This window comes from Lynx rufus, unplaced genomic scaffold (genome assembly GCF_022079265.1).
Source record: "Lynx rufus isolate CCGP_SWC_20201006 ecotype Redwood Valley unplaced genomic scaffold, mLynRuf1.p SCAF_5, whole genome shotgun sequence".
NCBI lineage: Eukaryota > Metazoa > Chordata > Mammalia > Carnivora > Felidae > Lynx > Lynx rufus.
The window spans coordinates 158,056,587-158,080,890 of record NW_025814867.1 but is presented as its reverse complement, the minus strand read 5'-3'; the positions used below and the strand labels follow the sequence as shown (position 1 = coordinate 158,080,890).

The following is a 24,304-nucleotide window of genomic DNA, read 5'->3' as shown; positions in this document are numbered from 1 at the left end:
GTGCGCCCACTCCGGGTGGGTCCTCGCCCCCGCCCCCGCCCAGCGCTGCAGCGCGCCTTTAGGAGCGGACGCCGCCCGCCCGCCCGGGTACCTGGGGAGGCGCGCACCGGGGACCGCGGGGTGAATGACGGCCGGGGGCTGCGGGGTGAGTGCTCGGGCCGGGGGCTGCGGGGTCAGTGCACGGGCTGGGGGCTGCGGGGTCAGTGCACGGGCGTGGGCACGGCCGGCGCGTGCAGGGCGCGACCTGGGCGCACGGTGACCCGTTCCTCCCCGCGGTGGCCGTGGGTCCCGTGAAGGGAGGGACTCGGGCATCGCCCGCCCGCCGCATTTCCCGCCGGTGCTCACGGTGCGCTCACGCTCCGATCCTCTGTGGCGCGACTCGCTCACCTCCGGTCACTTCAGCACCTGTCCGGCCAGTTGGGGTCTGAGCGCCGCCCCGACCCTTCCCCGTCGCTCTGGGACTCTTACCCAGGATGGACAGAACCGCGTGGACTCGGCGCTGGCGGCCGGGCACGGTGCCCCGGCAGCACCACCCGTGCGCACGTGCTCCGCCTGCGGGGCGGCGGGGGATCCCCGGTCCACCCACGCGACCCGGAGGGCCCTTGGCGCGCTTCCCAGTCCCTGCCGGGCCCATTGTTCGTCTCCTGCCCCAGAGCTCAGAGGTGCTGATGGCCATCTTTTTTGGAGGAGCGGTTGCAGCAGAGAGTGCTGGAGATTGTCTGGGAACCCGAGCCTTGTGCTTGCGGTCCTTTCCTGAGTGGACCTGCCGTACATCTCTGCAGGAGGAAGCTATCCTCCAGGGTCCTGTTTACTTTCCGCGAGTGAAACGCTTGTTCTGGAGAGTCCAGGGTTGTGGCCCAGACGCACGCGGCATGTTCATTCAGGGCGCCCAGCCCCAGCCCCACTGGTCTGAGCACAGGTTAGGATCTGAGACAGCTCAGAAGTCCAGAGCATCTAGAAGAAGCTGGTTCCCATGCTGCGCGGAGTGCGGGTAGGGTACAGTTTTTGGAACAGGGCCCCCTGCTGAGACCCTCTCCATGAGGGAGACCGGAGGGCCCTCCCGCAGTCCAGACTGAATGAGCAGAACCAGGACTTTCTGGCCTGGGGGAGCTGCCTTACTCTGCAGGTGTGGGAGCCCAGTGCCCAGGCCTGAAGGACCCCAGATGGTGTCTCCCCCTGCTGTCTCCCACCATACTGCATTGCTCTGCCTTTGAATCCTTTCGAGTTGGTGCTACTCATTCCTTTCTTACCCAGGGGGCTTTAGTGGATGTCAGCAACCCTGGATATTTTAGTCACTTGTGCCGGGCAGTGATGATCGGCCAGTTTTCAACTTGTGGGTTCGGTGTCTACAGTAGTGACGGCCAGAAGCTGTAATTTTACTCTTTGGAACAGGAAACTGTGTCAAGCGATTTGTGGGGGTCTTTCTTTTTCACTAAGAATGTAATGAACCTCCCTTGTTAACCTGGGGGAACAGTAGCCGGTTTAAAGCACAAAACAAGGCAGGTGGATTTTGCTTTTTTTTTGGTTTTGTGTCTCTAGACTGACTGGGTCCTGGAGGTACAGAATCTCCCCCCCACAGGACGGGTGGTCGGGGGGAGGGGTTTCCCTGCGGGGGCTGTTAGAACCTTCTCTTGGGGGCACTTGCTGGGGTCCTCGGTCCCCTCCCACGACTCTCCTGGTTGGTCGGTGTTTCCTTCGGTTGCCCTGAAGGGGCCTGAAGTTGCATGGCATTGGGCTGGGGTCAGGGCACTTGCGGTCCAGGCCCATCCTGCTGGCCACTTGCCCTGAGCTCGGTGCCTCATCGGCCTTCTGGGCTGTGCTGCACCTGTGCCCGTGTGGTGGCACCCCTCCTCACCTTCCTGGAGGTGTGAGCCTGGGACGGGCCTGCGTGTTTTCAAGAGAGGGCTTTGAGTCCTGGCCGTGGCAGCTGGCCACTCGTCAGGGCTGGTGTCTGCACCCAGCCCAGGTGAGTTGAGTGAACTCACCCGAAGCAGACGAAGTCCACCTGAACGTGGGCAGGGCCCCAGCCTCACTGGCTGAGACCCCTGGCTTCTGAGTTCGCCTTTTTCTCTGATGCTCAGTCGCGGGCACGGGCTGCCTTTCCTCCTGGAGAGGCCACGTGACAGGGCTTGTCAACACGCACTGGTCCTGTAGTGGTCAACACCTTTTCCCCAGTGGCCAGTGTTAAAAGTGGATTTCAAATTAGACTCCGGAGGTTTGGCTCCTGTTTCTGTGTGGCAGGCCGTGCTCCAGGGAGGGGACCAAGCTCCTCCCCTTGAGCCTGTCCTGCCTGGCTCAATTCAGAGTTCCCTGGATTCTGAATTGTCCAGCCTGTACATGCCCAGCCTGTTGAGAAGTTGTTCAAAGTGTGGGAGAGGTGCATTCCAAAGTGGACACAAGCCTGATGACCCCAGGGTGTCTCCGTGCAGATAAGCATCGCCAGCGACCGCTTCACATGGTGAGTCGTGCCGCGGCCTGCTGTCCTTTGTTCTGGGAGGTCAGGTGGTGGCACTTCAGCTGTGAGGGGTGACCAGAGGGTCAGCTTTGCCACACGTGCCCCGGCTTGTAGGCTCTCTTGCCTCCTTGAGTTCAGCCCTGGGTGCCCCTGTGGTGGGACCTCTCACGTCAGGGGTCCGGGAGCGGCTAGGGACAGGGAGGTCCAGGACCGGCCCCCCCCCCCCCCCCCCCCCCCCCCCCCGCCACGAGCTGGAGGAGGCGCGGGGCTCTTAAACAACAGTCGGGAGAAATATCTGGAGCAGAAATGCAGGTGCCCAGTTTTGAAGGAACGCTCTTGAGAGTCTGGAGCCTTCCATGCTCCTCCACGCCTTCACTGCTGTTTCTGCCTCCTGGCATGGGGCAGGGTGAGGCTGGGCCAGCAGCGGGACAGTAAACGTACTCTCCGTCGCAGGCGGGCGTCTCCACTGCCCCTGGTGCCCGGGCTGAGGAGCCGAGTTCCCCTTTCCGGTGTGCCCGCGGTGGGGGGGAGGCCCCGCTGCACTTCTCCAGAGACCCCTGCTGGGAACCGGTCTCGAGCAAACGTTCACGGACACTTCAGGTGGACTTGCCGTGCAGGGGTGACTCAGGCCAGCTCGTGGGCCGCAAGTGTAGAGCGAACACAGCGTGGTCCCCAGAGGTGAGACTTGTGTGCAGGACACTGAGCCGAGGACTTGGAGTGAGCTGTGGGGGCGTGGGGTGGGGGGGAACTTAGCATCATGTGGTCAGAGAACAGAGGCGGCCCCAGAGGCCAGGGCTTCTTCCGGCGGGGGGAGGCCTCTCCTTCACCCCAGCTATTATGGAACTTGGGAGAAGGGCTGGGGCCTTTGGCCACCCAGCAGGTTGAGCCCTGCACAGGGCAGTGTCCCTAGATCTCAGGGATGGAACTGGAGGATGGGCAGGCAGGGAAGGGGCTCTCTGATGCACCGTCTCTGTAGATACTCCCCCCGTCCTCCGTGAGCTCCTCGGTGGTAGGGGCTCCCTGGCCATCACCTGGGCTGTCTCCTTTCATACCCATCCTTCTGGGCATTGAGGCTGGCCCACCTTTGTGTTGTGACCCTGGAGGGCTCCCAGGGGCCCACCTGAGCGATGGTTGGGGTGGGGTGGCCACACTCCCTGGGAGTCCTGATGTTGAGATGTAGCCCTGCACGTCTAGCCAGGGACCGGAGGCAGAGTGTCCTGGGGCGCTGTGTTCTTTCACCTGCTCGGGCCTGCCCGCGGGACGTGTAAGGTGCAGAGTCCTGGGCCATGACCCAGACCTTCAGACAGCTGCACGGGGAGCTCCTGGCAGTTCTCACTGTAGAGAGGGAAGAACCACTCCTGGGTTTCCGAAGCCTTTGGAGTCCAGGATATAGAACAAAAAGCATTAGTGTGTTGGGTGCTCGTGTCTGAAACTTGCACCATTGCCCCAGGACTCAGGGGGTACCAGGTAATGGTAAGTTCTCATTGCTTCTGGAGATGACACCTGTTTGAACAGGATGGCCAAGTCCTCAAGGCCTCTGAGCCCCTGGGAGGGTGGGGACCTGCCCCTGGGGACCCTGGGTTCAGGTGGATTCTTGGCTGTTCACCCTGAGCTGGGGAGCCTGGCTAGGTGAGTGTGGGGTTGCCCTGGCATCCAGGGAGTGTACCTGGGAGTGGGGGAGTGAACTTGAGGGGGTCCTGGGGCAGGGATGGGGTCCCTGGGGGTGCACCCGAGGTTGGGTGGTCCTCCCTGTGGCCCTGGGCCCCCCATGTGTACGAGCTCCTGGTGGGTTTGGAGGAGGAGGGAATACCAGTCTGTCTGCTGAAGCCATTTGGCCCGCGCGCCCTGCGGCGGTTTTCCGGGGGTGGGGGGAGTTGCAGCTCTGCCTCCTGGCTGACCGTTTCATTTGGCCCCTTGGGAACGTTGAGGGGCCGGCCCAGGACCTTGTAACTCCTGGGACCACCACCCTCCCCGCCTTTGAAACTCTCAAATTCTTGCAGCTGCCCCTCGCCCCTGCCATCGCACGTAGCCCCCACAGACCCTCCAGCCTGGCTTCGGAGGGGTTCACTGCGGTCCCCCTGGTTTTCCCTGCGTCACAGAAATAAGCGTGGGTGCGTGGAAGGCGGGGACAGGCCTGCTCACGAGGCCACAGTTCACTTTGCTGAGGCTCTGTGCTTCCTGTGGGTGGGGTCTCTGCAGTCACCTGGCTCTTCTGCGGCTCATCCTGGGAGGAGTGTGGGAGCACTTCCTGCTTGGATGGTCTCTGGGCTGCATGTGCTGGGAGTCTGGTGGCTTTTCCTCGGGGTCCCTGGACCACCCCCCACAAGGCTGGTTTCACATCTTGGGAACTTGTTGCGCCCGCTGGGAACTGGAGGGGGTCCCCGCCCGGATCCACACCCTCTACGCACTCTCCTTGAAAGGCCAGGCTGCGCAGGAGCAGAGTTCTCCCGCCGTCTGTCAGCCCCGCCACCCTCTGCACCCAGGGCATCCCTACCCGGCCTGAGCCACAGGGCTCCTTAGCGTGGCTCCTTAGCACGCGTGTCCTCCCCACCCTCCCACGATGCCTGCCTCCCGGGCTTCCTGCTTATTTAAAAAGAAGGGTATATCAGTGCCTTAAATGGAGAGCCAGTGTCACTTGACTTATAGAAACATAGAAACAAAGGGAAACAGCAGCAAACCGAAACCGGAAACTGGACTGGGTCTGACCCCCTGCTGCCCTCTGCTGGAGTAGGCTTAGCCGGTTTGGGAGGCTGCTGTTCACACCTGGGCCAAACAAACCCAAAGTGCCCCGGGTGCGGCTGCCCTCGGGGGACACCTGGCAGCCCACGCTCCTCCTGCCGCCTCTCAAGGCTCCAGGGTCGTAAGGCTGAAGGCCTCTGTCCCATGTGGTCCCTTCCTGTCACCTTGTCACCCTCTCCTCCAGAGGCTCCTGCTTCTCCCTTTGCCCTCCTTGCCCACAGTCAGTGTCACCCCCAGGCTCGTCTGCCACATCCTCCGGTGTTGTGCACGGAGTCCCCCCCACCAGCGACGGGACGGCGCCCCCAGGCTGCAGCTCGCTGACTGTGGCCAGGTGTGTGCCAGGCGGCCCGGAAAGGTCTCTTCCTGCCATCTTGGGGCAGCTGGGTCTCCGCACAGGGATGTGTCCGGGTGCCGTGACACCAGCCGCCGGAGCAGGCTGTCCCCGAGCCCTCTCCCGGGGAGGGATTCGTGCCCACCCCATAGTCCGTAGCCATTGCCGCCGCTGTGAGCACTTGAAATGAGTCTGGTGTGCTTGAGGACTGGATTTTAAGTCGTATTTGGCTTTAGTGGATGTTTAAAGAGCCAGTCCCGTGGTGGGTGAGGTATGGGGTGAGGTCGTCCTGGTCACCCCGGAGGTGGGGACAGCCCAGTGGGTGCGCCCGGCATCTGGGCTGCTACGGGCTCCGGGGGATTCTCAGGGTTGGGGCCTCTGGGCTCTTCTCCCCGTGTGGACGTTGGGTCCCAACTCCGTGAAAGAAGGGGACGCTCTTCGGTGCTGTTTCTGGGGGGCAGGCAGGGCGGTGTCCGCGGGCTGCCGGTTGAGCTGCCCCGATTCTTGCCTCGTGTGTTTCAGGAACAGCCTCCTCTCCTGCAGGGCTGTGGGCGGCCTGGACAGCAAGCATGGTGCCCTCCGGCCAGGTGGCGGAGAAGCAGGAGCCCCCGGAGCTTGGGCGGCACCCTGAGCTCAAATCCTGGAGGTGCCTGGTGTTCTACCTGTGTTTCTATGGCTTCATGGCACAGATGCGGCCCGGGGAGAGCTTCATCACCCCCTACCTCCTGGGCAGCGATAAGAACTTCACGCAGGAGCAGGTGCGTGGGCGCGGCATGTGGGGGCGCCCCGGGCCCGAGGTGGCTGAGCCTGCGAGGGCAGGTGGCTATGGGGGTCAGGGGTCCCGATCCCGGCCCCCCCCCGAGGGCCGCCTCCACACCGAGGGTCAGGCTGTCACTGACCAGGCCAGTCCGAGAGGGATGGCAGCCGAGAGGGATGGCTGGCTGCCCCAGCCGGAGGGGGAGGACCCCGCCCCCGCGGGCTCACCTGCTGAGACGGCTGGCTTGCAGCCTTTGAGGACTGACGAATTTCCCTTTGATGAGGCAGCCAGGACAGAGGGTCTCCTTGAAACTTGACTAACAAGCTTACACCCCGGGGCAGCCACAGATTGCACACCTCCAGCCTTTCCTTCTCCACAAAACTAAAGAACCCGAGGGCTGTTGTCAGTGAATCCCTCGGTCAGGGCTTCTGTGCCAGCTCTGCTCCCCGCCTGGCTCTCCTGCCCGACCTGTTCCCGGCCCAGGCTCCCTGCTCACTCACCCCTGCCCTTCGGCCTCTGGCCACCCGTCCCCTCCAGCGTGTGCGCCAGCCCCTGTGTCCCCTGTCACTGTGTCTGAACTGTGGGTCGTGCTGAGCTGCTGCCTTCCTTGCTCCCTGAGAGCTTGTCACCGTCCCCTTGCACACCTGAGACTTGTTTAAGTCAAGTGGCGTTGCCGCCCAAATGAGGCCTGACCCTCAAAGTAGCCGCCTTGGGAAAGATGGAAATACCCGCCTGACCGGCTCGCAGGAGGTCTAACCCTGCATGTGACTGCACCTGATCCCAGAGCCAGTCACTTCCGAGGGGGGGGCCCTGTGCCCCCCCAACCCCCACTCAGCCTCTCTGGCCCTCCTCCCGCGCTCACTGGTGGGCCAGGTGGCTGTCGCTCTCAGGAGCACTGCTGTCTGGAGGGGCGGCCGGCCCTCATCGGAATAAGCGCGTATGCGAAGCTCCATTCAGATAACAAGAAAATCAAGAAAAATGTCTGCAGCAAAGTTATAAAGTTCATCTGCCTGCTCTCCAGTTGCACGTGAACTGATCGAATACAGATGATCCTTGAACTTGGGGCTTAGGGGTGCCCAACCCCTGTGCAGTTGAAAATCTGCGTGTAACCTGACTTCCCAAAAACGTAGCTACTGATAGCCCACCGTTGACCAGGAGCCTTGCCGACAGCGTGAACAGTTAACACGTATTCCGTGTGTCATGTGTGTTCCGTGTCTTATCCTTATAGCAATGGAAGCTAGAGAAAAAGCGTTTTTTTTTTTTTTTTTAAAATTTTTTTTTTTTTTTCAACGTTTATTTATTTTTGGGACAGAGAGAGACAGAGCATGAACGGGGGAGGGGCAGAGAGAGAGGGAGACACAGAATCGGAAACAGGCTCCAGGCTCCGAGCCATCAGCCCAGAGCCCGACGCGGGGCTCGAACTCACGGACCGCGAGATCGTGACCTGGCTGAAGTCGGACGCTTAACCGACTGCGCCACCCAGGCGCCCCGAGAAAAAGCGTTTTTAAGAACATCTTAAGGAAGAGAAAACAATGTGGCACTTGGACTGTATTTACTGGAAACAAGCTGGAGACAAGGGGACCCACGCAGTTCAGACTGTGGTTCAAGTGTCCGCTGTGGGGGGTTCCAGACATTCAGCCACACCACCAGCCCCGTGGACGCCATCAGACGGGCAGCAGAGGCGGGCAGGCTGTGCTCACGGCTGCTCGGCGGGGCCCACGGGTGGCGCAGCTGTGAGCTGGCTGGCCTGTGTCCGCACAGCCGCTGCGGCTTCTCGCTGCTGGGCCGACTGGGGACGCCGGTCCCCACAGGCTCGGGCTGATGTGACATTCATGCACCCTGGGGGTGGAACCGCAGAGCGTTCACCCGGTGCTTAGGTGGCCTCCAGGCTGTCCCTACCCCAGCCCCCGGCAGGTGTACTGGGCCTGGCCACGCACACGTGGCTTCCGTTTCCCTCGCCAGCATCTGATTGGTGCTGTTGAGTTTCTGCCCATCTGATCGCAGCGAACCGCCGGCGTGCTGCTGCCTTGTGTTTCTCTGCTCTCCGTGCGGTCCGCGGGGCCTGGCTGTCACCTGGCTGTCTCTGTGCTCGCAGGCTCGCAGGCCCGTGTCCTCCTCCGGGGCTGTCTGCCTTCTGGTTGCCCTTTGGGGTCACGTGTTTCTCCTGGTCTGGGCTGGTCTCCCCAGCTCTGTAAGCTTTAGTCTGGCCGGATAGTCCACGGTTCATGCTGTGAGGTCGCCTGACGTGGCCCCCCCTCCGCCGCAGACTTAGGAAGTGCCTCGGGGAGGGGACGGGTCCTGCTCCGCACCCGCAGGCCTGTCATTCCTCTGCATCCAGGCTGCCTGGCTGAGTCCTGCTGCCGCAGCCCCCACGGAAAGCCCCCGCCCGGGACCACTGACCGCCATCCTCACGGGGCTGACACCACCTGGTGCCCTCCTCAGTGAAGGTCCCTGTGTCATTCCCGCCCTCGCCTCAGGCGGTTCTCCGTGCGCGCACAGGCTCTGCCTGGCATCAGCTCTGGTGTTTCCTCCCGGAGTTTGGGTAGGCCGTGGCTCTGCCCTGCCCCCTTCGTCCCACTCCTCAGAACCCGCTGGTCTCCATCCTGGTGCCCCATCCTCCCTGCCTTCCCACGGCTGCTGTGGGGCGCGGCCGAGCCTGCCCGGTCCGAGAAGCAGCAGCCCGGAAACCACCTGGATCTAGGTCTGGGCACGGTTTCCGCGCTTTCCCCGTCAGCCTGGACCAGACCCTAGCGGGATGGGAACGCGTCCAGGCGACGCTAGGCTCGGGCCGGGACGAGGCTGACCTCGTGCCAGGGCCGGGCCACGTGACGGCTGCCGTCTGCCCTGGGGACCTCGTGGGTGCCCTCTCCTCCAGGAACTTCCCCGTGTGACATGGGTCAGCTGTTTGCCAGGCCTGAGGGGAAGCAGAGTGGGGCTGCGGGGCGGGGCTGGGGGTCGTTAGGAGACATCATAAGTGAGGGCCGTTTGATGTTCTTGGAGACTGTAAACACGGTCCAGACCCCCCTGCAGCTGGGACCCTGTGGCTCTTGGTGACCAAGTGCAGGTTCTTTCCCCTGGGGCCCACCTGCACCGAGTGTCCCAGAATGTGCTGGGGCTTTTGTGCACGGTGTCTCGGGGGCTACGGCCTGGGGGTCATCCTCAGCTTCCCATGGCCACGTGGGTTTGAGAGGCCACCAGCCGGGGAAGTTCTGTCACGGGCCCCTGTGTCTCAGAGCTGGGTCTCCCGACGGCCTTCCTTGGGCCCTGAGGCTTGTCCTGTGCACGAGGGCAGAAACAGGTCTCCACACTCGGCCCGGGACCGTCTGTGGCCAGCCGGGCCCATCACGCAGCATCCCCTGGGCGGGCAGGCGCCGGGGCCGCAGAACTCCCCGGCTGAACCCTCTGAAGCGCTGGGTCCACGTGGCGCCCCAGAGCCTGGTAGGTGGTGGGCACGGCCCCCCGTGCTGACCCAGGGTCGACTCCGGGGCCTCGGAGCCTGCTGGTTTTCGGGGCCGAGGGCCCCCTGGGCTGTCTCCGGGATTGCTCTGTGGTCCGAGTCAGGTTTGGTGCCCTGAGTCCGGTGGGTCCCCAGGGAGGCCGCAGCCTCCCTGGGGGCCCACCTGTGCCTGCCCCGGTGGATCCGAGCCACGGCCAGAGCCCCGTGGTGGGGTCCAGTGGCATTGGGTGGAGGGGCTTCCCACCCAGTGTCCCTGTGCCCCGGGACCGAGTGAGGGTGGTGGCCGGTGCCCTCCCCCAGCAGACAGGTGTGAGGGGGCCTGGCCGGGCCCTGCTGTTGCCTCTGGCCCGGTTCCCTTTTCCTTGCGGTTTCTTCCCTTCCTTCTGGTCTGTGAAACCTGTTGTGCGCACTCGTCGTCTGCGGCCTTTCCTTCTGAGACCGGAGTGTAAGTTGGTCACAACTGTGACCAAGGAGAAGCCACATCGTGTTTCTGTATCACGAGGAACAAAGAAAGCTGGGTTAGCACGTGACCGCGTCATGACTGCTCGTTAGCGAGGCGGTCCCCGGCGTCCCGGGCCCGCCGTCCCGTGCGAGGCAGCCCCCGGCGTCCTGTGCCGGGAGCGGCGTGCCCGCGGGGCCGACGTGCCGTGGGGTGGACGTGGTTGGCGCCGGGCCGCCGCGCGCAGTCCCGACGGCCGTGTGTTTTTATCGGATGTAGTAAGGCGGGAAAACGCCGACGGCCCGGCCCCGGGGGCGGGGGGCGGCCGGGGCGCTCGAGGGGCCGCGGTGTCACGAGCCTGCCGTCCCACAGGTCACCAACGAGATCACGCCGGTGCTGTCCTACTCCTACCTGGCGGTGCTGGTGCCCGTCTTCCTGCTCACCGACTACCTGCGCTACAAGCCGGTGCTGGTGCTGCAGGGCCTGAGCTACATCTCCGTGTGGCTGCTGCTGCTGCTGGGCGACTCCGTGCTGCACATGCAGTTCATGGAGCTCTTCTACAGCCTCACCATGGCCGCCCGCATCGCCTACTCCTCCTACGTCTTCTCGCTCGTGTGCCCGGCCCGCTACCAGCGCATGGCCGGCTACTCGCGCACGGCCGTGCTGCTGGGCGTCTTCGCCAGCTCCGTGCTGGGCCAGCTGCTGGTCACCGTGGGCCGGGTCCCCTTCTCCACGGTCAACTACATCTCCCTGGGCTTCCTCACCTTCAGCCTGGTCCTCGCCCTCTTCCTGAAGCGCCCCAAGCGCAGCCTCTTCTTCAACCGCGCCGCCCCCGCGCGCCACGGGGCCTCGCCCTCCGAGCTGGACCGCATGAACCCGGCCCCCTCCCAGCCCGCGGACGCCAAGCCGGGCCGGGCGCCGCTGGGGGCCTGGCGGGACTGGACCCTGGTGCGCATGCTCCGGGAGCTGGGGGACCACCTGCGGCTGCCGCAGCTGCGCCTCTGGTCCCTCTGGTGGGTCTTCAACTCGGCCGCCTACTACCTGATCGTCTACTACGTGCACATCCTGTGGAACGTGGTCCACCCCACCACGGACGCCTCCTCCGTCTACAACGGGGGGGCGGACGCCGCGTCCACCCTGCTCGGTACGCCCACGGCCCCGCCGGCCTCGCCCGCCCCGCCCGCCTGCCCAGGACGGCCGTGACGCGCCCTGTCTCCCCAGGTGCCATCACCTCCTTCTCCGCGGGCTTCGTGAAGATCCGCTGGGCGCTGTGGTCGAAGCTGGTCATCGCGGGCGTGACGGCAGTGCAGGCTGCGTTGGTGTTCCTCATGTACAGCACGAGCAGCATCTGGCTGTGCTACGTGGCCTTTGTGCTCTTCCGTGGCGCCTACCAGTTCCTGGTGCCCATCGCCACGTGAGTCGACTGGAGCGGGGCGGGCCGTGTGAGGCCGTGGTCTGGGTGGCCACTTAAGAGCCAGAGCTACAGCCTGGCCGGTGGCGGGTGGCCGGAGGGCCACACGCCTTCCTCCTGCTCGCTGGGAATGGACAGGCTGCCTGCATGTGTTAAGAGGCCTCCCTTCCAGAATGTTCTGTGGGGAGCAGAGGGGGCACGTGCAGGCAGCGTGGAGCTAGCGGGGCGGTGTGCTCTCTTACTGGGAGGAACAGTGAACCTAGCGTGCCCCCCCGCTAGGGGCCCAGCTGTCCCTTGTCCGTGGCACGGCTTGTCCCGGCTTTCGTGACCCCGAGCTCGGCACGGAGCCTACCACGTGTGGCATCGGCATCCCTTCTGCTTCTCCCATGGCGGCTACTTGGTGTCCACAGTTACCAGCCCTTGTAATGTCCTTCCTCCCTGCTCCCTGGCCTGTTTTTGAGGCCCCGGGCGCTGCTGTGGCCCTGACTGTGGCGCGAGGCCCTTCTTGTCCCTTTCCGCGGCAGGGCACGGTGACACACAGCCAAGGAGTAGCCAGGTGCTGCCCTCAGCCCACTTGTGCCTTCCAGAACTTTCTCCAGCCCACGTCTTGCTTGCTCCTAGGATCCTCTGTGTATTCCTTTGAACTGACCCTTTCATGAAGCTGTATGCTGTTGCCACACATGTTCACACCAATTGTGCCCACGCCCCACACGTGTAGGAGCCTCCCTCCCTCCCTCCCTCCCTCCCTCCTTGAGCTTCCTGCACCGAAGGTCGGCTTGGGTCTGTTACCAGCTCCCCTGCCCGGCCCTGGTTCCCCTCTGGGCCTCACCCCTCCTGGTCACCCCTGATCAGATCATCTGTCCGCACTCGATCTTGAGCTCACATGGCATCCTCAGGCTCCCAGCTCCTTGGTGTCGCCTCACGGAAGTGCCAGTCCCCAGCTTTGCTCTCCACACTCGGTCCACACCCGCCCAGGCGTCCCTCCTCTTCTGTGGGGGGGGGCCGAGCTCTGCCAGACGCCCCGGGGACGGTTTCCTCGGAAGACGCCCAGCCTGCTCCCCGTGGCCGGGGCCACCTCCCCTGACGGCCCCCTGTGTGGCCCGCTGGTCCTCCCTGCCTCCTGTCCCTCCTCGCCCTCTCTCAGCCTGCAAATGTCCCCAGGGCATCTCGTTGGCCAGGAGCACCACGGTCAGCACCGGAAAGGGCTCCGGGTCATCTGCTGTGACTGCTGTGCACTCGATGCGTCTCCTCCTCGGACGTGTGTGCTGATCGTAGGAACGCAGAAAGGGTGGGATACGGCGTGGGCTGGCGTGGAGAACGGCCCTTCTGGCTCCACCGCCAGGCCTGCTGCGGCCGTCGGGGTGTCTGGGCTGACCCGGGACCACGCTCGTCCCGCTGCAGCCCTGCCCCGCACACTTAGCTGCGTGCTTCGGTGTCACAGGTGCAGACGCAGTCGGTCCTCTCGGTCCTCTCGGTGATGCTGTGCGGCTGGTCCCCAGGTGACTGGGATGCCACGTGCGATGTTTCCCTGCGACTGAGAGCCCTGAGGTCGATAGCCCCTCATCTGCGTTTATTCCTCCAGATTCTGATGGCCGCAGATGGGTCCCAGGAGGGACTGGCCAGGCCGGGGCACGTGCCCCGGAAGACAGTAGATCCTGGGCGAGCACACGGTGGCCCTGCGGGCCCCTTGCCTTTCGTAGGGACAGTTTGCATCTGGCCTCTCCTGCTGGGTTCTGTACTGTCCCTCGGGCAACCGGATGTGGTGGGAGCTTCTCGCCGTGTGCCCCTTGTCACGTCTCAATTGCTCCCACCCGGGGCTGTGGAACACAGGAGACACGCGGGGCAGGTGGCCAGGGACCCGGCCCAGCTTGGGTTTCCTCACTCTGCGTCAGTCGCGCTGCTGCTCATGCGGGCGGGGGCCCTTCCTTGTTCCCCACCCAGCACAGCGGCCCCCCTGCTTCTGTCACCCTCTTGAAAGGCTTCTTGCGTGTTTTCCTTCATTCTTCAGAATTTCGGAATGTTTTTTTATCCAGTTGTTTTTAGAGGCACCTCGGGGATTTTCGCAGAAGCACCTTCAGATGTTCACTTTTCTGCAGAGGACCGGGAACTGTGTGCATGTTCATTCCTCTTGCTTTTTCTTGTTTGTTTTACTGTTCTGTCCCTAATTTCTCAAGTCGTGAAAGAACAGTGATTCCAGAACCCTCGTGATTTCTGCCTGTTCGACGAGGCTCTTGGGGCTCTGTTTACTCTGTCCCAGAATTACCAGGAGATGTTCTGGACGTCTTCCCGGGGTGTGTGTTGTCCTCGGTGTTGCACGCACACAGCTTGCGCAGGGCTCGGAGCGCCGCCTGGGTCCCGGGCCGGTCGTGCCGGTTCCCTTTGTGCGGTGGGCGCGCCCCGTGCCGAGGCTGCGTCTGAGCTCGGCTGCTTTCCCATTCAGCTTTCAGATCGCATCCTCTCTTTCTAAAGAGCTCTGTGCCCTGGTGTTCGGAGTCAACACATTCTTTGCCACCATCCTCAAGACCATCGTCATCCTCATCGTTGCCGACAAGCGGTGTCTGGGCCTCCCGGTGCGCTCGCAGGTGAGTCCCTTTCAGCCTCGCGTCCTGGGGACGGAAGCCTCTGGAGGGGTGTTCGGCTAGCGGCATCTCCCCCTCCAAAGGGTCTGGGTCTGCGGGTCCGCTGCAGGGGCGGCGTGGGCAGGGTGGGCTGGGGCAGAGCAGGAGCAGGGAGGGAAGGGTCAGCTGTGGTTGGGCTGCCCCGTCCCGGGGGCCCAGGCTGGGGCCGGGCAGGCCCCCTGGTCTGGGCAGCGCACAGCCGGCCCTGCTTAGGCTGCTGGGGCCCCCGAGGCCGCCCAGATGCAGGCCCCCCTGAGCAGCCCCCGGCGTCCCCCACACCGGCTGATGTCCCAGGAAGGACAGAGGTATGGCCGTGAGCCCCTCCCTGTGTGGTTACAGCTCACTGCCCGTTTGAGGTCTCTGCCTTTGATGCTAAAACCTATCCGGCCTGGGCCCTGACCCTCACTTGAGCTGTTTTTTGTCCGCAAGACAGGAGAGTAGACCTGGGGTTGACCTGGGTGCGCGCGGGCCCCTGTCTGGTGCCTCCCTCCATCCAACTCTGGGCGCGTCCTCGGTGCCTCTGAGAAGGGCTTGAGAGTTCTGTCCCCTGTGAGGTTGGGGGACACTCCCGCGTGTGACTCTGGCTGGTCTCGGCCACAGTGCGACCCCTCGGGCAAGCTGGAATTAGCCAGAGGGCAGGCCCGCAGGAGGGAGGCAGCCAGGCTCCTGGGGACCACCCCACCCCACCAGTGGCCGGACACGTACGCTGAGCCTGGGGGCATGCAGCCTCCCGTCTGCCTGGAGCCTGGACCTCAGTGGGCTTGGGCTCCGTGGAGAAGTCCCAGCCTCTGAGCTGAGTTGGCACTACTTTGGTGACCCCAGAGTTGACTGGAAAGAGGCGCCGGGCGGGGACAGACCCTCTTGTTTGGAAACTGGCCTGCGGGGTTTGAAAACGCTGGTTAGGAGAACACGTGAAGCGCTTGCTCCTGTTTGCCGAGCGCCCCCCTGTGGATGTGCTCTGTGTGGCGGACTGTGCTGAGAGCGGCCGGCATCCGAAGTGTGCGTTGGTCGTGTCACTGGTGGAGTTGCCGGGCCGCGGGAGGTCGTTAGTAAGTTGGGGGGCGTCCGGAGTTCTGGGCGGCCCCGCACCCGTATGCCTGCCTTGTGGGGTCGGCGGTATGAGGTCCGCGCGTTCTGTGCCGCTCTGGCCCATCTGTCCATCCTGACGGGGTTTTTGCAGAGCAAAACTTCCAGATTTGATCAGCTCTGGTTTACCTGTTTCTCCCTTGATGGGTCTGGGCTTGGCGTCACGTGGAAGAACTTTTTGTGTGGCCCGGTTTCTCGAGAGTCTTCCCCAATCTCTTTCTTAAAGTTTCATGGGTTTACCTTTAAGTCTGACCCACGCGGACTTAAGTTTTGTGTGAGGTCAAAGGCCGCCTCTGTCCGGACGGCCCGTTGCCCGGCCCCGCTTGTCGAAGAGACCGTCCTTTCTCTGTCCAACTGCTGCCTCACTGTTGTCAGAATCGCATTGCGCGTGTTTGTGCGGGTCTGTTTCTGGGCTCTCGGGCCACCCACGGAGCTGGACACCTGCCCGTCCGCCACCGCGTCCTGCTCGCCAGCTCCACAGTGAGCTCTGAAATTGGGCAGACTGATTGCCCCAGCTTTGAAGTGTGTTTTCAGGATTGTTTCCACCTTCTAGTCTCCTTGCCTTTCTCTGTAAGTTTTATTTATTTTTTAAAACTTTTTTAAAGTTTATTTTGAGAGAGAGAGAGCAAGCATTGGAGGGGCAGAGAGAGGGAGAGAGAATCCCAAGCAGGCTCCACACTGTCATCACGGAGCCCGACATGGGGCTTGAAGCCACAAACTGTGAGATGATCCCAGCCGAAACCGAGAGTCGGACGCTTAACCGACCGAGCCACCCAGGCTCCCCAGCCTTTCTGTGTAAATTTTAGAGTCAACTTGTCTACCTACAAAAATTCTTGCTGGAATTTTGCTGCGACTCACAGTAAGCCCGTGTCCGTTCGGGGAGAATTGGCATCTTCGCTCTGTTTCCAGTCTGTGAACGTGGTGTGTGTCTGCATTTGTGTGGAGAGTCCTTGATTTCCTCCCGCATCTTGCAGTTTCCGGCAAACGAGTATTGTACTTGCTTTCTTAGGTTTATGCCTAAGTATTTCATTGTGTTTTGAGCAATTGTGAGTGGTAGTGTATTTTAACATTCGTGTCCACACTCGTCTGCCGGGGCTGCCGTATGGAAGCACCAGACGCTGGGCAGCTCACAATCCTGGAAGCTCAGAGTCTAAGGTCAGGGTGTGCGCAGAGCTGGGTGCTCCCGAGGGCTTGCTGGCACGTCGACGTCGTCTTCCGTGTCCTCATGTGAACTTTCCTCCGTGTGTGTGCACGTCTGGTGTCCCTCTCTGCTTCCAGGAACAGGGGTCACATCGGATCAGGGCCCACTGTTATGACCCCTCTGACCTTAATTGCCTCTTTGAAGGCCCTGTCTCCAAGCACAGTCCCATTGGAGGTGGGGACCTGCACACATGGCTTCGGTCCAGCAGCACCGTGTGCTCGTTGAGAACACGTAGGGATACACCCGATACTCGGCTGTTGGTGTTCTATAGCCTTGCTGTGGCCATTCGTTAGTTCCAGGAGGCGGTTTGTTTTTCATATGCTTTTTCTTCCTTTTCTTGCCTTACTGCGGCTGGCTCAGACTTCCTCCTTATTGTTTCCTTCTTTTTACTTGCTTTAGATTCATACTCATCTTTTTCTAGGTTCTTGAAATGGGAATTTAGATCAATGACCCGAGGCTTCTTTTTTATTTTATTTTTATTTTAGAGAGCACGCGAGCAGGGGCCAGGGGCAGAGGGAGAGAGGGGATCTTAAATGGGCTCCGCGCGAAGCGTGCCCAACACGGGGCTCGGTCCCAAGACCCTGGGATCGTGACCTGAGCCTAAATTAAGAGTCAGACGCTCAACCGACTGGGCCACCCGGGTGCCCCTTGAGGCTTCTTCTCTAACATTCGCATTTAGTGCTGCGCGTGCAGTCCCCTCTCCTGCCGCTTCAGCCGCGTCCCACAGATCGGGAAGCTGCATTTTCATTTTTGTTCATCTCAGTGTATCTTTTTATCTCTCTTTGACCTATAATTATTGCAGATGGTCTTGTTTGGTTTCCAAGTGTTTTGAGAGTTTCCTGTTACCTTTGTTGTTGATTTCCATTTTGATTCTCTTTTGTGATCAGTGAATACAGTCTATCTGATTGCAGTCCTTTTAAATTTGTTGAGGTTTGTTTTCTGGCCCAGGATGTGGTTTATCTTATTATATGTTATGTGGGACCCTTGAAAAGAATGTGAATTCTCCTTTTGTTGGGTGGAATGTTTTACAAATTCCAGTTAGATCTGATTGATGGTGGTATTGATTTAATCTGTCTCCCTGTGGATTTTGTCTCATCCCATTGTTGAGAGAGGAGTGTTGGCATCTCCATCCTTAATTGTGGCTTTGATCGTTTCTGCTTTCAGTTCCATCATGTTTTTCTTCACGTGTTTTTAGGTCTTTTGTTTGTTGCACACACCTTGGGGATTGTGGGGATTGCAGTGTGTTTTGATGGATTGAGCTTTTGATCATTATGAAATGTCCTTCTCTGCCTCTGGTCATTTTCTTTTCTCTGACATCTACTTCACCTAATATCAACATAGGCACTCCTGTTTTCTTAAAAAAAATTTTTTTTAAATGTTTATTTTCAAGAGAGAGAGAGTGCACAAGCGAGCAGGGAGGGGCAGAGAGAGATGGAGACACAGAATCCGAAGCAGGTTCCGGTCTCCCAGCTGTCAGCAGAGAGCCCAACGCGGGGCTCGAACTCACGAACCATGAGATCATGAGCTGAGCTGAACTCATACGCTTAATTGACTGAGCCACCAGGTGCCCCTCTGTTTTCCTTTAATTAACATTTGTGTGATACACATTTTTACATCCTTTTACTTTTTACCTGACTGTATTGTTATATTTGAAATGAGTTCCTTGTAGACTACATATGATTGAGTCATGTTTTATAATCTATTCTGCAAACGTCTGTCTTAAGTGGTGAAGGTAGACCGTTTATGTTTAGTGAAATTATTGACGTGTTAGAGTTTACATCTGCCATATCATTTTCTGTTTTCCTTTTCTTCTCCTTTGTATTTTCTGTGCCTTCCTATGGATTGTTTGCACATTCTTTAGAGTTTCATTTTATTTATCTGTTGTGTTTTTGAGTGTATCTCTTGCTATAGCTTTTTTGATGGTGACTGTGTGTTAACCTATTTGAGCGAAGTATAGAAATCTTATCTCCTACCATGTCATTCTACCTTCCACTGTTTTTATTTATTTATTCATTAAGAAAAATTTTTTTTTTGAATGTTTATTTTTGACAGAGAGAGAGAGAGGGAGAGAGCGAGCATGAGCCAGGGAGGGGCAGAGAGAGAGGGAGACACAGAATCCAAAGCAAGCTCCAGGCTCCGAGCTGTCAGCACAGAACCCGACATGGGGCTCAAACTCATGAACTGGGAGATCATGACCTGAGCCGAAGTCGGACACTCAACCGACTGAGCCACCCATCGCCCCTCCCTTCCACTGTTAATAGTATAGTTGTCTCAAGTATCTTCTCTATGTATCATTACAGCCATATAAGTTAGGGTTCCAAATTTTGCTTTAACTATCAAACATTTAGAAATTTCTAGAAGAGAAAGAAAGCCTTCTGTTTACCCATGATTTGGCTCACTGTGTTTTGTCTTCCCCGTTGATCCAGGGTTTCTTCTTATTGATTTCCTTTCTGTTCAGAGAATTCTCCTTTAAGCCCTTCTTTTAGGGTAGGTCAGCTGGTGACAACTTCTTCTGTTAGTTTTTCCTTTTTCTGAGAATCTCTTGATTTCCTTTTTATTCCCAAAGGAGATGATACTGGATATAGGCTTCTAGGCTGATAGTTTTTTCTTGTAACTTTGAAGAAAAATGTGTCACATCCTTGTGGTCTTAACTGGCTTCTGATGAAAAAGTCCACTGCTTTTCCCTTAAGGCGTTGCTTTTTCTAGCTACTCGCAAGGCTTTTCTTTTTCCTTTGCCTTTAGCTTCTTCAGAAGTTTAAATATGGTGTGTGTTGGTCTGGTTTTCTTTGGGTTTGTCCTGTGTGTGTGGTTCCCTGAGCATCTTGAATCTGTAGGTTTATTTCTCACCAAATTTGGAGAATTTTTAGCCACTATTTCCTCAAGTTTTCCAGCCCTATCCTCTTTCTTTTCGTGGGATTCGCATGACACAACATCACATCTTTTGTCATATAAGGGAATGAAGCTCTGCTTAGGATTTCTTTTTTTTTTTTTTTTTTAGTCTTGTTTTCTCTCTGTTTAGATTTGGTGATTTCCATCGCCCCATCTTCCAGTTCGTTGATTGTTTTCTCTGTCCTGTCTGTTCTGTTCTGTTGTTGAAACCATTGAGTTTTTAGTTTGGTTATTGTGTTTTCAATTCTAGCTGTTCTTTGTCTCTTCCATTTCTTTTCTTAGAGTTTTTGACCTATTCCAAGAGTGTTCATGCACGGTGAAACAGTTTCACCATGCTGTGTTAAAGTCTCTCTCAGATAATTTTAACATCTCTGTCATCCCTGTGACGGCATCTGTAGATTGTATTCATTCAGTTAGAGGTCTTTGTGGTTCTAAGTGGTTTTTTTATTAAAGCCTGGACATTTCGGAGATTATGTTAAGAGATCTGCATCTTACTGAAACCCTCCACTTTAACTGCTTTTTCCTGACACTGCTCTAGCAGAGGAAGTTGGGGACATGTGCCTTGTTACAGCCAGGCGGGTGGAAGTTCAGGCTCTGTGCTCAGACCTCCTGACCAAGAGGGAGCTGGGGGGGGCTCCTCCCTCCTCCTGCCTGCCTGGCAAGGACGGGGGTTCCAGTTCTCCCCACCTGGCTTCCAGCCTCCAGTGGTTACAAGGCGGGGGGTGCCTTGTGACCGCTCCCACGTGGCCTCCAGTGACACCACCGGGGATGGGGTATTCTCCCTGCTGCTGGGCAATGGTACAAGTCCTCAACCCACAGGGCTGGGGTTTGGGGGTTGTTACCGCCTGGGGAGAGTGAAAGTCCAGGATTTCTGTGTGGTTTCTGCCGGGGTGAACTTTCCAGCTCCCCACTGGGCCTTCACCACCATCTGACGGGGGCCCATTGTAGTCTGGGTAATGAGGGTGGGGTTCAGCCATTGTAGGGCTGTTTCCCTCTGTCTGTTTCCTGTCCTGATGGTCTGTCCCTCTCCAGTCCCAGTCCTTTTGCTGGAAAGAACAGCTTTTATTGTTTTTTTTGTTTTTTTTTCCCCCTTCGTTAGCTGGCATTTCTGGGTTGCTGGTTTCTTTTTTTTTTTTTTTTTTTAATTTTTTTTAATGTTTATTTATTTCTGAGAGAGACAGAGACAGAATGTGAGTGGGTTGGGGCAGAGAGAGAGGGAGGCACAGAATCCGAAGCAGGCTCCAGGCCCCGAGCTGTCAGCACAGAGCCCCACGAGGGGCTCGAACTCACGAGCTGTGAGATCATGACCTGAGCTGAAGTCGGACGCTCAACCGACGGAGCCACCCAGGCGCCCCTGGTTTCGTTTCTAAAATTACAGCACAAAATTAGAAAAGCCCGGGGGACACATTGGTGTTTGTCCTCAGCCTCCAGGGCTCCTAGCTGGTGAACTGCCTTCGTCTGTGTGCTCTGTGTGTAACGTCCAGAGCGTCAGCCGTACCTGGGGGAGGAGTGGGGAAAACACATCCGCTCCATCTGCCTGGAAGCAGCGTCCGTCACGGTTCATTTCCCGGTTTTGCTTGTGAAGATGAGCTTTTCCCAGAAAGGCACGGAGAGGGGCCTGTGGGGAGCGGAGCGCCAAGGTCTCGGGCAGGACCCACGCCTGGTCTGGCCCGCAGACGCCCGGAACCGCCTGGACTGCCTGTCCCGGCGGTCACGAGACTCAGGAGGGACGTTCCCACGTTCTGGGCGCCCCGCGCAGCTGCACCGATCCCCGGGACAGAGACTGGCTTGGGGCTTGCGTCTGGGCTCCGCCGTGTGGGAAGTTCCCGCACACGCTTGTCCTTGTGCCCTCGGCAGCCGTGGGAACTTGGCCCACAGGATGAAGCTCATGTTTGTTATCATGAATCGAGCGGAGCATCTTGGGGTAGATCACAAGGGCCACGCGATGCAGGGAAACTGCCAGGGCTTGTGGGAAAGCGGTGGGGGCCCCCCCAGGGCTCGTCCTGGAGCAGGGCAGAGGGCGGGCCCTGCCCACTGTGGAGACCTGCTCCTGGCCTGTCCCCCGACCCTCGGGCACCCAGCCCCACTCCTGCAGTGTTCCTGTGGCCTCAGCGGGAGGAGGGAGAGCCGGGGAGGATCCACAGGCCCCTTCCCGCCCCTGCCCCTCACCTGCCTGGGCTGACCTCACCCCTACCCCTCTCTGTTCTAGTTCCTCGTCTACTTCGTGTACTTCCTAGTGCTGTTCGTCGTCTACCTCTCGGCGGCCGTGCTGGTGATCCTGAGGCACCTCCGGGAGGGCCGCCACCCGCCCCCAGCCCTGCCCCCGCCCCAGGAGGAGAAGGCCGAGCAGGTGCTGAGCCTGCAGGACAGAGGCCTCGGTGGCCCGAAGCCGGAAGCCCCCGCGCCGGCCCTGGAGGACAGCGTGTGGACGGCAGGGTTGGCCTCTCGGGAACAGAACCAGCAGCCCGAGGCCAAAGCCTGACCCAGCCCGGCCTAGCGGGAGGCCAGGCTCCTCTGGCGCCGGAGGCAGCCCGTGCACCGTGCCCCACGTCCTGGGGCCTCGATGTCTCAGAAGGGACGTCTCTTCGCAGCTGGCCCAGGAGCCGGGTTCCGGCACGGCCCACATTCCAGTGTTCGCATGGTGGAGCCAGGGACTGATGGGGACCCTAGGTGGGATATCCCTGTGACCCACACCCCGAGGGCTTGTCTGGCGGTGGCCCTGGGTACTGGTTCTCGTCCCCATCCCGCTGCCTGCTGGGGCACTGCGGGCTGGCTTGCTGTCCCCGTGGCGGGGAGGGGGGTCTCATGAGCCCACCAGGCCACTCTGCCTTCACCCCGCCCCCCACAAGAGGCAGGTCCTGCTTGTTCCTGGGGACCAGTGAGGGGGCCAAGGTGCCAGCCTCAGGGACTCAGTCCCCCACAGGGTATCCTGTGCCCTGCAGGGCCGGGCCGGGATCCCTGATTCCCGTAGCCTGTGGCTAAACTTGGTAAGGCCGGTTGTCCAGGTACTTGCTTTAGACTATGTCCCTTTCCTAAAGAAAGTTGACCCAAATGAGAAGCCTCGGTGGGCTTCTCTTTCCGGGCGAGACGCCAGGCATTGGCCGCTGGCAGACATTTGCCCGTCAGGTGGAAGCAGGGACGCGGGGGCCCCGGAGCCCCGCTTCTCCCCCAGCGGGCTAACCCTGACCTACCTCACTGGTGACTGCAGCCCGCTTGGGGTCACTCGCCCACGTGCCGGCCCACACGGGACCCACCCTGAGCACACCGCCTCAGATGCAAGACCGTCGGCTCTCCCCAAAATCAAACCACGAGCCCCACACGTGGAGGGGCTCCCGGTCTGGTACTGACCTGGCGTGGGTGGGGGCGGCTGGTCAGGAGGCCAAGAAGAGGGCCCCGGCCCCAGGCAGGAACCCAAACCAGGCCCCCACGGCCTCGAGCTGAGCACAGCCCCCTCCTACAGCCCTGTCTCGAGAAGCGCCCACGCCCCGCGGGAAGGGAAGGCCAGCTGCTCGGAGCCAGCTTGGTGCAGAGAGGTTGGAGCAGCCCTCCTGGAGAGGAGCTGCCTGCACCGGGGATCCCTGAGGTCCGCTTGTGGGGGGCAGGGTGTCTCAGGAGGCTGCCCTGAGGCTGCAGGAGGATGCTGGGGGGCGGGGCACCCCCAGGGGGCCTCCCCGCTGACTCCCCACCCCGCCCGCCCCGTGCCCCAGGGACCCCGTGGGGAGGGGCAGTGCTCAGGGATCCTGCGGGACTTGGCGGGTGGAGGGCGGTGCCTCTCACCTCTGGTCACTGACCTCATGATGCAGGCCTTTGCTCTTGCCCCCACCCTGACCTGCGAATGCTCCCATCGGTGGGTGGCCCAGCCACCTGGCCCCATGGTGGGTTCCGCGTGCTGCAGCAGCTCTGGGGAGAACATGGGTGCTGGGTCTACACCCCGGCTTGCCTGTGCGGACTGCCGGCCGTCCCCAGGGACGCTCCAGAGACAAGGTTTAGGGCACCAGCATCCCCGTGCACGTGTGTGCATCTGACATCCGTGTACATCTAGCCACGCCCACCTGTGCCCCTTCAGCGGGACCCACCAGCAGGACAAAGACCCCCACGGTCTGTCTCACGATAACGAAGGCTGCTTCCAAACCGAGTGTCCGTGCAAAACGCTGTTTTTATTTGGAGCCTGTTTGGAAACCACGTTACACAGTTAGCAGGACCGGCTGCCGTGGTTTACAGGGCAGTGTTGAGACAGCAGACCTGAGGCGCTTGGCTCCGTGCCCACGACCCAGCACGGCCACCAGGGGGGGAGGGACCCTGGGGGTGCCCCCAGAATGCCCCCTTCAGAGTGCTTTGTCTACACGGCCTCGGGTCCCAGGGCTCGGCAAGGCCCGTCTCAGGTGAGCCGTGTCCTGGCTGAGTGAGGACAGGTGTCGCGATCCTGTTTGCCCCTGTGCCTTGTTTTAAGTAAGCTTCGTGCCCAGCGTGGAGCCCAACGTTGGGGCTTGAACCCACAAACCGTGAGATCATGATCTGAGCTGAGATTGAGTCGGACACTTAACCAACCGAGCCACCCAGGCACCCCTTTCCTCTGTGGTCTTTTGAACTCTGTGTCCCATGAAGATAAACCTGGGGCCCTGGACTCAGCAGGCAGGAGTTCTGGCCGGGCCCCTGGGAGTGGGAGTAGGTTTGGGCCCAGTTGGCTTCCGGGATGTGCTCCTGGGCAAGGCTAGGGAAGCCTCTGCTCTGGGAATCCTTGCCTCAGCAAAGGAGTTTTGGACCTGGGCGGGGCCCGGGGACAGGACACTGCCATCCCTGGGTTGGGGGCCCCTCGACTCCTAGCCTGGGGGCGTCTGGCTGGCTCAGTCCGTAGAGCTCTTGATGTCAGGGTTGTGAGTTTGAGCCCCACGCTGGGGGTAGGTAGAGATTAAAAATCTCC

At 60.1% G+C, this 24,304-nt stretch overlaps 1 protein-coding gene across 6 annotated transcripts; it reads left to right on the top strand.

The window, feature by feature from the left end:
- SLC19A1 (solute carrier family 19 member 1) lies at positions 1–24,118 on the top strand. Of its 6 annotated transcripts, none has more exons than XM_047099043.1 (7): positions 285–2,458; positions 5,432–5,525; positions 6,048–6,283; positions 10,551–11,322; positions 11,400–11,592; positions 14,030–14,171; positions 21,593–24,118. In XM_047099043.1, exons 3-7 carry the CDS (start codon positions 6,095–6,097, stop codon positions 21,863–21,865), a joined length of 1,569 nt encoding a protein of 522 aa, XP_046954999.1. In that variant the 5' UTR covers positions 285–2,458; positions 5,432–5,525; positions 6,048–6,094; the 3' UTR covers positions 21,866–24,118. The 6 variants fall into 6 exon arrangements, with proteins under 6 accessions (XP_046955001.1, XP_046955004.1, XP_046954999.1 ...); XM_047099042.1 differs by lacking the exon at positions 5,432–5,525 and adding an exon at positions 2,909–3,133; XM_047099045.1 differs by lacking the exons at positions 285–2,458; positions 5,432–5,525 and adding an exon at positions 1–145.
- Positions 24,119–24,304: the final 186 nt, after the last annotated feature.